General features: G+C 43.4%; 1 protein-coding gene across 1 annotated transcript in view; it reads right to left on the reverse strand.

Moving 5' to 3' along the window:
* Window positions 1-11,430, reverse strand: part of LOC142907386 (uncharacterized) — a 69,815-nt gene extending 58,385 nt beyond the window's left edge. The window contains exons 1-5 of the mRNA XM_076056867.1: window positions 10,664-11,430; window positions 4,911-5,555; window positions 3,380-3,841; window positions 3,275-3,279; window positions 459-816 (exon numbers count right to left, since the gene is read on the reverse strand). Coding sequence (XP_075912982.1) covers window positions 459-816; window positions 3,275-3,279; window positions 3,380-3,841; window positions 4,911-5,555; window positions 10,664-11,261 — 2,068 coding nt within the window. The 5' untranslated portion in view covers window positions 11,262-11,430. The remainder of the gene's footprint in view (window positions 1-458; window positions 817-3,274; window positions 3,280-3,379; window positions 3,842-4,910; window positions 5,556-10,663) is intronic.
* Window positions 11,431-11,827: the final 397 nt, after the last annotated feature.

Here is an 11,827-nt window from a genome sequence, read left to right on the forward strand (position 1 = left end):
CCTATTGATTTCCTGATTAGTTCACCACATTTGTTCACTGTGCGTCTGTGGTGAAGTCCAAGCTAGAAATCCAACAAACGCGTCATCAAAGTACAGCCTGACATCGGGTATCTACAGTCGCTTATTACCAACCAAAAAAAACTATGTAAAATAAAAAAATGTTTAAAATGTTGAGTAAAGATGTAATTAGACTCAATTCAAGTTTAGCTCAACAGGAACATTTAACTACGACAATAGTCAGGAATTCCACCCTCTCACAACCACTGCTAATAAAACCACTTCAACAAATCACCACCTGCAAGTAACGAAACTCTCAAACACATTGTAAACTACAGTGTCAAAATCACAGATATAATAAATTGTAACGTATTACTTGGTCTAAAATAAACACACAAACGTACTCAATCCAAATTAATAGGTATAACAACATGCAACTTTATTTTTCAGTCATCTCTAGCTCTCGGTTTGACTCTCGAGCCACTCCATTACATCCAGCCATCTCTCGGGATCCAACTGCATGGGATCGAAGGTGGAATCTCCTTCAGGCCTCATTGCAGCACCTTGAATTTCACCTTTAGATTTCAGCTTCCTATCATCGTGGAACTTCTGATGCCTGTTCAGTTTTGATGACTGTCCAAATGCCTTCCCACACACAGAGCACAGGAATGGCTTCTCGCCCGTGTGTGTTCTCTGATGAGTTTGAAGAGTTGACGAGTTTGCAAATACTTTCCCACACAGAGCACAGGAACGACTTCTCGCCCGTGTGTTTTTTTCTGGTGACTCTGAAGATTTGATGACAGTGAAAATTGTTTCCCACACACAGGGCACAGGAATGGCTTCTCGCCCGTATGTGTTCTCTGAGTTTGAAGAGTTGACGAGAGTTTTAATGCCTTCCCACACACAGAACAAAGGAATGGCTTCTCGCCCGTGTGTATTCTCTGGTGTCTCTTAAGACTTGATGGCCGTGAAAATGCCTTCCCACACACAGAGCAATTGAATGGCTGCTTGCCCGTGTGTACGTGGGGCTGTAGAGAGCGTCTCTGCTCCATTTGACTGTTTCTTTTAAGCGGAGTGACAGTAGCGGTCTAAAGTACACTATCGGCCACGAGGATGTTAAGAGTTGCGTCTTGTATTTTGTTAACTGCCAAAACAAAAACGTAACTCGCGTCTAACCGAGACACAAAAATAGACACTTACTTGGAGATTCACGGTGTATCGATGTTTGTAAAGATGTCGCCACGAACTCTCCCGAAGCAAAGGCCTACCTGTCGACACAGCAATTGTGCTCGCCAGGCTGCGTTGTCTCGCGGTAGAAGGGCGATCAGCAGAGCAAAGAGTCGAGCGTCCAGCCTCATCAAGTTCCCACTGGAAATGGCCTTGAGCTCTGCTTCTGAGCCGCCTTATAACTCCCCCCACCCTAGGACCCAATCCTTTGTCTTTCAGGATATTTACATTCTATTGTTAATTTTGGAAGGTACAATCCGTATGTATATTAACATACCGAAGGGTAATGGGCACATTGTGCTTCATGCCTGAATATGTAGATGTATGTCAGTGTGTAATTGCACGCTAATCTTGAATAAATGGGATTAGCGCTGGAAAAATACGTCCGCCATGCCCTCCATTGTCCTCGATATAAAGTGAATGCAGTCACGTGGCGTTTCCCACAACAGCCGCAACACAATCACTCTAACATCAGTAACCAATATCCAATCTTGTATATGGTCTCCGCTTAATCTGGTTTGTATCCATCATCACTCGAGACAAACAGAGAGGCGTGGTTCGGCCAGCCACCACCTCATTTGGCGCATCTACTTTAATAGCTGCTCTCAAACAACACTGTCACAAATAGTGGTTTACGGGCTAGGGTGTTAAGCGGACAATCCGTCGTTTTAGTCAAGGCGTATGGGATAATAGACACCTCTGTTATCCCATAAACACAATACACAGAAGCGGGAAGGCTGCCATGTTGGGGAGATGTAGTTTGGGTAAGGCGCTGTGACTGGAGTTAGGCGATGTGACTGGGTGATCACACGGATTCCGAAACATAGCAGAGATGATACGATCCACTGCGCTCCATTTCCCAACATGGACAACGACATTCTCAGTAAATCATGTGTATTGTACAGTAAGGGAAATATGTATTTGATCAATGCTGATTTTGGACGTTTGCCCAATGACAAAGAAATGATCAGTCTATAATTGTAATGGTAGGTTTATTTGAACAATGAGAGACAGAATAAAGATTTCTGGCTCCCAGGTGTCTTTTATACAAGTAAGTTGCTGAGATAAGGAGCACACTCTTAAAGTTAGTGCTCCTAATCTCAGCTTGTTACCTGTATAAAAGACACCTGTCCACAGAAGCATTCAATCAAACAGATTCCAAAGTCTACACCATGGCCAAGACCAAAGAGCTCTCCAAGGATGTCAGGGACAAGATTGTAGACCTTCACAAGTCTGGAATGGGCTACAAGACCATTGCCAAGCACCTTGGTGAGAAGGTGACAACAGTTGGTGCGATTATTCGCAAATGGAAGAAACACAAAAGAACAGTCAATCTCCCTCGGCCTGGGGCTCCATGCAAGATCTCACCTCGTAGAGTTCGCTATTAACGTTGTAAAATAAATAACGGACAAGCAGTTGTTGAAAATAATGTTTTATTCATCTGCAAGAATATTTACAGTACAACTCGTATCGAAAGTTGATTAAGTCTTATGTTCAAACAGTTACAGTACAATCTTGATTTGAAGCTTTCGTGACTGCAGGAATCCGCTCTTTGGTTATTTCGTTAAAGTCACATAGGTAGAAAAATAATAGATCACATTATGGATCTATTATTATCTATTATTTTGTCTACCTACGTGACGTTGCCTAAAGAACCAAAGAGTATAGCTACAGTATAATGCAAACCATGTCACTTCCAGGAATACCAAACCAAATTATCCTTCCCCATTGATGTCTTTATTAGTTCACCATATTTGTTCACTGTGCGTCTATTTTGAAGTCCAAACAATACATAAGACGAATGCTTCATCAAGGTACATCCTGAAATCGGTTATTTCAAGTCGCTTATTGCCAAAGAAAAAACCTACACTATTGAAAAAACACGTTTAAAATGTTGAGTAAAGATGTAACAGACTCATTCCAACTTTAGCTCAACAGGAACACTTAACCACTACAATATTGTCAGCAATTGAACACTCACAACCAGTGCTTATCACACCACTTCAGCAAGTAATCCGAAAACATTAAACCACCACGTCACGAAACTCACTAAAACTGTAAGGGGCAACATTACAAGCAAAATTACTCAATCCGGCTTAATAGGTTAAACCACATGCAACATTATTTCTCAGTCACCCCTAGCTCTCGGTTTGACTCTCGAGCCACTCCATTACATCCAGCCATCTCTCGGGATCCAACTGCATGGGATCGAAGGTGGAATCTCCTTCAGGCCTCATTGCAGCACCTTGAATTTCACCTTTTGATTTCAGTTTCCAATCGTCGTGAACCTTCTGATGCCTGTTCAGATTTGATGACTGTGAAAATGATTTTCCACACACAGAACACAGGAATGGCTTCTCGCCCGTGTGTGTTCTCTGGTGTCTCTTAAGATGTGATGAATGTGCAAATGTCTTCCCACACACAGAACACAGGAATGGCTTCTCGCCCGTGTGTGTTTTCTTGTGACTCTTAAGATGTGATGGCCGTGAAAATGCCTTCACACACACAGTGCAATTGAATGGCTCCTTGCTCCGGTGTGCTCGGGGCTTCAGAGAGCGTATCTGCTCCATGTGACTGCTTCTTCTGAGCGGAGTACCAGTAGCTTGTGTTATCGATAATTAAAAGTATCCTATCGTCCGCGAGGATGTTAAGCGTTGCGTTTTGGGATTTCTTTAACTGCCAAAACAAGAACGTCACTCGCGTTTAATCGAGACGCGAAAATAGACACTTACTTGGAGATTCACGGTGAATCGATGTCTGTAACCCGTCTGAAGATGTCCCCACGAACTCGCATATTCACTCACCATACGAAGCAAAGTCGCCTAACTGCCGACACAGCAATTGTGTTCACCAGGCTGCGTTGTCTCGCGGTAGAAGGGCGATCAGCAGAGCGACGAGTCGAGCGTCCAGCCTCATCAAGTTCCCTCTCGAAATGGCCTTGAGCTCTGCTTCTGAGCCGCCTTATAACTCCCCTCCTAGGATCCAATCCTTTGTCTTTCTGGAAATTTGCATTCGATTGTTAATTTCGGAAGGTACAATCCGTATGTCTATGAACATACCGAATGGTAATGTGCCCATTGTGTTTCATGTCTAAAAATGCAAGTGCATCTCATTGTGTGATTGCGCGCTTATTTTGAATAAATTGGATTAGCGCTGTAAAAACACGTTCCCCATGCCCTCCATTGTCCTCGAATTAAAGTGAATGCAGTCCCCCTACAGTATAATGCAAACCATGTCAATTGCAGGAATACCAAACCAAATTATCCTTCCCCATTGAAGTCCTTACTAGTTCACCATATTTGTTCACTGTGCGTCTATTTTGAAGTCCAAACGATACATAAGACGAATGCTTCATCAAGGTACATCCTGAAATCGGTTATTTCAAGACGCTTATTGACAAAGAAAAAACCCTACACTATTGAAAAAACACGTTTAAAATGTTGAGTAAAGATGTAACAGACTCATTCCAACTTTAGCTCAACAGGAACACTTAACCACTACAATATTGTCAGCAAATGAACACTCACAACCAGTGCTTATCACACCACTTCAGCAAGTAATCCGAAAACATTAAACCACCACGTCACGAAACTCACAAAAACTGTAAGGGGCAACATTACAAGCAAAATGACTCAATTCGGCTTAATAGGTTAAACCACATGCAACATTATTTCTCAGTCACCCCTAGCTCTCGGTTTGACTCTCGAGCCACTCCATTACATCCAGCCATCCCTCGGGATCCAACTGCATGGGATCGAAGGTGGAATCTCCTTCAGGCCTCATTGCAGCACCTTGAATTTCACCTTTTGATTTCAGTTTCCAATCATCGTGGACCTTCTGATGCCTGTTCAGATTTGATGACTGTGAAAATGCCTTCCCACACACAGGGCACAGGAATGGCTTATCGCCCGTGTGTGTTCTCTTATGGCGTTTAAGGTCTGCTGAAAGTGAAAATGTCTTCCCACACACAGAACACAGGAATGGCTTCTCGACCGTGTGTGTTCTCTCATGGCGTTTAAGGTCTGAAGAAAGTAAAAATGTCTTCCCACACACAGAACACAGGAATGGCTTCTCACCTGTGTGTGTTTTCTGATGAGTTTGAAGAGTTGATGACTGTGAAAATTCCTTTCCACATACAGAACACTGGAATGGCTTCTCGCCCGTGTGTGTTCTCTGGTGTCTCTGAAGATCTGATGGCCGTGAAAATGCCTTCACACACACAGTGCAATTGAATGGCTCCTTGCTCCCGTGTGCTCGGGGCTTCGGAGAGCGTATCTGCTCCATGTGACTGCTTCTTCTGAAGGGAGTACCAGTAGCGGGTGTTATCGATAATTAAAAGTATCCTATCTTCCGCGAGGATGTTAGGCGTTACGTTTGTGGATTTCTTTAACTGCCAAAACAAGAATGTCACTCGCGTTTAACCGAGACGCGAAAATAGACACTTACTTGGAGATTCACGGTGAATCGATGTCTGTAACCCGTCTGAAGATGTCCCCACGAACTCGCATATTCACTCACCATACGAAGCAAAGTCGCCTAGATGTCGACACAGCAATTGTGTTCACCAGGCTGCGTTGTCTCGCGTTTGAAGGGCGATCAGCAGAGCGACGAGTCGAGCGTCCAGCCTCATCAAGTTCCCTCTCGAAATGGCCTTGAGCTCTGTTCTGAGCCGCCTTATAACTCCCCTCCTAGGATCCAATCCTTTGTCTTTCAGGACATTTGCATCCGCTTGTTAATTTTGGAAGGTACAATCCGTATGTCTTTTAACATACCGAATGGTAATGTGCCCATTGTGTTTCATGCCTGAATATGTGAGTGCATCTCATTGTGTAATTGCGCGCTTATTTTGAATAAATGTGATTAGCGCTGTAAAAACACGTTCCCCATGCCCTCCATTGTCCTCGAATTAAAGTGAATGCAGTCCCGTGGCGTTGCCCACAACCGCCGAGCTTCGGGGCTTGAGCACGTTCAGACGCGTAGTGACCACACTTGCAAAACAATCACTCTAACATCAGTAACCAAAACCCGATCTGGTACATGGTCTCTGCTTAATCTGGTTTGTATCCATCATCACTCCGGAGACAAACAGCGAGGCATGGTTCGGCCAACCACCACCTCATTTGCCGCAGCGACTTTAATAGCTGATCTCAAACAACACTGTCACCATTATTTGTTTACTGACTAGGGTGTTAAGCGGGCAATCAGTCGTTTTGGTATCAAGGCATATGGGATAATAGACACCTCTGTTATCCCACAATACACAGCAGCGGGAAGGCTGCCTTGTTGGGGAGATGTAGTTTGTGTAAGGCGTTGTGACTGGAGTTAGGCGATGTGACTGGATGATCACACGGATTCCGAAACATAGCAGAGACGATACAATCCACTGCGCTCCATCTCCCTACATGGACTACGACATTCTCAATAAAAAAATATTTTAAATACGTATTTAAATTATGTGTATTGTATATATGTTAGAATGTGTGATTGTTATAATCTTTGTATGTGTGTATATATATAGTTTATATAGATATTTGATTTCATTGATACGACACAATCATCCTACAATGGACAGAGTCATTCTAATACGACTAGTGGTATTTTAATGATTGTAATTCGATTCTAATTCTGCATATGCTACCCCCGATTCGCATATTCACTTACCATACGTGCGTCCACAGTGTGGTGTATGTGCGTGTGTCCATGTGTGTGTCTCTAAGTCGATATATGTGTGTGTTAGTCCATATGTGTGCTTAGATCGATGTATGTGTGAGAGCCTAGGTATGTGTGTGTGTGACTCCATATGTGTGTCTGTGTAAGTCAATGTCTTTGTGTGTGTGGGTCAATGTCTGTTTGAGTAGGTCGATGTGTGTGTCTGTCTTTTTCGCCCGGGCAACGCCGGGTAATTACCGCTAGAAAATCATAAAACCAGTTTATAGTCATTTAATGTTTAGTGTTATCGTTTAGAGTGTTACAGTTGACATGTTATACAGTACAGGTGATCTCCAGTTTACTTCGGGATTAGGGACCAGAATGCTGCGAGACGATTTATAACGGGGACCATTCCCCTCTAGGAACATGGTGATGGGGAGACAGCCAAGATACTGCTCGTTAAGGGCAGACTTGTGTGATGGAGACGCTCTACCTGTAACTCGGATCCACACGTTTTTGCTATTTAAAAAAAAAGTTGTAAAAAATCTCGTGCAGAATATTTATTACGTCCTATGCTCAAACAGTTACAATACAATGCAAACCATGTCACTTCCAGGAATATCAAATCATTAAAGTATCATTCCCCATTGATTACATTATTGGTTAACTACATTTGTTCACTGTGCGTCCAAGCCGTACATCAGACGAACGCGTCATCAATGTACATCCTGAAATCGGTTATCTAAAGTTGCTTATTACAAACCAAAAAAGCCATATAAAATAAAAATAAACGTTTAAAAATTACGAGTGAAGATGTCATTATAGACTCATTTCAAATTTAGCTCAACGGGAACACTTAACCGTGACAATGATCAGGAATTAAACCCTCTCACAACCACTGCTCATCATGAAACTTCAGCAATTCACCACGATCACGTCACAAAACGTCACACACTGTAAAACTAAAGTGTCAAAATCACTGATGTAATAAATTGTAAGGTATCACTTTGTCTAAAAGAATCACTTAAATTATTCAATCCGGCTTGATAGGTAAACCTCATTCAATATTATTATTTACTCATGCCTAACTCTTGGTTTAACTCTCGAGCCACTCCAATACATCCAGCCATCTCTCGGGATCCAACTGCATGGGATCGAAGGTAGAATTATCTTGAGGAATCATTGCAGCACCTTGAATTTCACCTTTTGATTTCAGTTTCCAATCATCGTGGACCTTCTGATGCCTGTTCAGATTTGACGACTGTGAAAATGCCTTCCCACACACAGGGCACAGGATGGCTTCTCGCCCGTGTGCGTTTTCTGATGAGCTTGAAGAGTTGATGACCTTGCAAATGCCTTCCCACAAAGAGAACACGGGAACGGCTTCTCGCCTGTGTGTGTTCTCTGGTGTCTCTGAAGATCTGATTGCCGTGAAAATGCCTTCACACACACAGTGCAATTGAATGGCTCCTTGCTCCCGTGTGCTCGGGGTCATCGCAGAGCGAATCTGCTCCATGTGACTGCGTCTTCTGAGCGGAGTAACAGTAGCGGGTGTTATCGATAATTAAAAGTATCCTATCGTCCGCGAGAATGTTAGGCGTTGCGTTTTGGGATTTCTTTAACTGCCAAAACAAGAATGTCACTCGCGTTTAACCGAGACGCGAAACTAGACACTTACTTGGAGATTCACGGTGAATCGATGTTTGTAACCCGTCTGAAGATGTCCCCACGAACTCGCATATTCACTCACCATACGAAGCAAAGTCGCCTAACTGTCGACACAGCAATTGTGTTCACCAGGCTGCGTTGTCTCGCGGTAGAAGGCGATCAGCAGAGCGACGAGTCGAGCGTCCAGCCTCATCAAGTTCCCTCTCGAAATGGCCTTGAGCTCTGTTCTGAGCCGCCTTATAACTCCCCTCCTAGGACCCAATCCTTTGTCTTTCAGGATATTTACATTCTATTGTTAATTTTGGAAGGTACAATCCGTATGTATATTAACATACCGAAGGGTTATGTGCACATTGTGCTTCATGTCTGAATATGTAGATGTATGTCAGTGTGTAATTGCGCGTTATCTTGAATAAATGGGATTAGCACTGGAAAAATACGTTCCCCATGCCCTCCATTGTCCTCGATTTAAAGTGAATGCAGTCCCGTGGCGTTTCCCACAACAGCCGCAACACAATCACTCCAACATCAGTAACCAAAATCCAATCTTGTACATGGTCTCCGCTTAATCTGGTTTGTATCCATCATCACTCCGGAGACAAACAGCGAGGCATGGTTCGGCCAGCCACCACCTCATTTGGCGCATCTACTTTAATAGCTGCTCTCAAACAACACTGTCACAAATAGCGGTTTACGGGCTAGGGTGTTAAGGGGACAATCCGTCGTTTTGATCAACGCGTATGGGATAATGGACACCTCTGTTATCCCATAAACACAATACACAGGAGCGCGAAGGCTGCCTTGTTGGGGAGATGTAGTTTGTGTAAGGCGCTGTGACTGGAGTTAGGCGATGTGACTGGGTGATCGCACGGATTCCGAAACATAGTGGAGACGATACGATCCACTGTGCTCCATTTCCCTACATGGACAACGACATTCTCAGTAAATCATGTGTATTGTACGTTAAGTGAAAAATGTATTTGATCCCTGCTGATTTTGGACGTTTGCCCAATGACAAAGAAATGATCAGTCTATAATTGTAATGGTAGGTTTATTTGAACAGTGAGAGACAGAATAAAGATTTCTGGCTCCCAGGTGTCTTTTATACAAGTAAGGAGCTGAGATAAGGAGCACACTCTTAAAGTTGGTGCTCCTAATCTCAGCTTTGCAGCCCCCCCCCTCACCCCAGTTCGCATATCCGACCTCCGGTTCGCGATTTTAAAACAACCACAGTGAGATTCAAATACTTCTAATGATATTTTAATACCGTACCTCCCATTTGTGTTGTAATACATTATTAAACAAGGTTATAGTCGTTAATGTGTTATCGTTTAGACTGTTACAGTTTACATGTTACAGAGTACAGTTTATCCACGGCATACTTTGGGATTAGCGACTGGTACGTTGAGAAACGATTAACAACGGGGACCATTCCCTCAAGGACCATATCTTGATGGGGTAGACAGCCAATATGCTGCCGGTTAAGGGCAGATTCATGGGACGGAGATCCTCCACCTGAAATTTTTACACGTTTTTGCTTTAAACATTGTAAAATAAATAACGGACAAAAAATCGTAAAAAATAGTTTTTATTCATCTGCAAAAATATTCACTTAAAACTCGTATCAAGTGTGTTACGTCCTATTCTCAAACAGTTACAGTTGAATGTAAACCATGTCAATTTCAGGAACACCAAAGCGTCAGCGTTTCATTCACTATTGATTTCCTGATTAGTTCACCACATTTGTTCACTGTGCGTCTGTGGTGAAGTCCAAGCTAAAAATCCAACAAACGCGTCATCAAAGTACATCTTGACATCGGTTATCTACAGTCGCTTATTACCAACCAATAAAAACTATGTAAAATGTTTAAAATGTTGAGTAAAGATGTAATTAGACTCAATTCAACTTTAGCTCAACAGGAACACTTAACCACTACAATATTGTCACCAATTGAACACTAACAACCAGTGCTTATCACACCACTTCAGCAAGTAATCCGAAAACATTAAACCACCACGTCACGAAACTCACTAAAACTGTAAGGGGCAACATTACAAGCAAAATTACTCAATCCGGCTTAATAGGTTAAACCACATGCAACATTATTTCTCAGTCACCCCTAGCTCTCGTTTTGACTCTCGAGCCACTCCTTTACATCCAGCCATCTCTCGGGATCCAACTGCATGGGATCGAAGGTGGAATCTCCTTCAGGACTCATTGCAGCACCTTGAATTTCACATTTTGATTTCAGCTTCCAATCATCGTGGACCTTCTTATGTCTGTTCCGTATTGATGACTGAGCAAATGCCTTCCCACACACAGGGCACAGGAATGGCTTCTCGCCCGTGTGTGTTCTCTGGTGAATCTGAAGAGTTGACGAGAGTGAAAATGCCTTCCCACACACAGGGCACAGAAATGGCTTTTCACCCGTGTGTGTTTTCTGATGAGCTTGAAGAGTTGATGACCTTGCAAATGCCTTCCCACAAACAGAACACGGGAATGGCTTCTCGCCTGTGTGTGTTCTTTGGTGAGTTTGAAGAGTTGATAACTGTGCAAATGCCTTCCCACACACAGAGCACAGGAACGGCTTCTCGCCCGTGTGTGTTCTCTGGTGTCTCTGAAGATCTGATTGCCGTGAAAATGCCTTCACACACACAGAGCAATTGAATGGCTCCTTGCTCCCGTGTGCTTGGGGCTTCGGAGAGCGTATCTGCTCCATGTGACTGCTTCTTCTGAGCGGAGTACCAGTAGCTTGTGTTATCGATAATTAAAAGTACCCTGTCGTCTGCGAGGATGTTAAGCGTTGCGTTTTTAGATTTTGTAAACTGCCAAAACAAGAATGTCACTCGCGTTTAACCGAGACGCGACAATAGACACTTACTTGGAGATTCACGGTGAATCGATGTCTGTAACCCGTCTGAAGATGTCCCCACGAACTCGCATATTCACTCACCATACGAAGCAAAGTCGCCTAACTGTCGACACAGCAATTGTGTTCACCAGGCTGCGTTGTCTCGCGGTAGAAGGGCGATCAGCAGAGCGACGAGTCGAGCGTCCAGCCTCATCAAGTTCCCTCTCGAAATGGCCTTGAGCTCTGCTTCTGAGCCGCCTTATAACTCCCCCCCATAGGATCCAATCCTTTGTCTTTCAGAATATTTGCATTCGATTGTTAATTTTGTAAGGTACAATCCGTATGTCTATTAACATACCGAATGGTAATGTGCCCATTGTGTTTCATGCCTGAATATGTGAGTGCATCTCATTGTGTAATATCGCGCTTATTTT

Source organism: Petromyzon marinus, chromosome 78, assembly GCF_048934315.1.
Source record: "Petromyzon marinus isolate PM22_M1 ecotype Great Lakes invasive population chromosome 78, UKy_Petmar_22M1.pri1.0, whole genome shotgun sequence".
Lineage (NCBI taxonomy): Eukaryota > Metazoa > Chordata > Hyperoartia > Petromyzontiformes > Petromyzontidae > Petromyzon > Petromyzon marinus.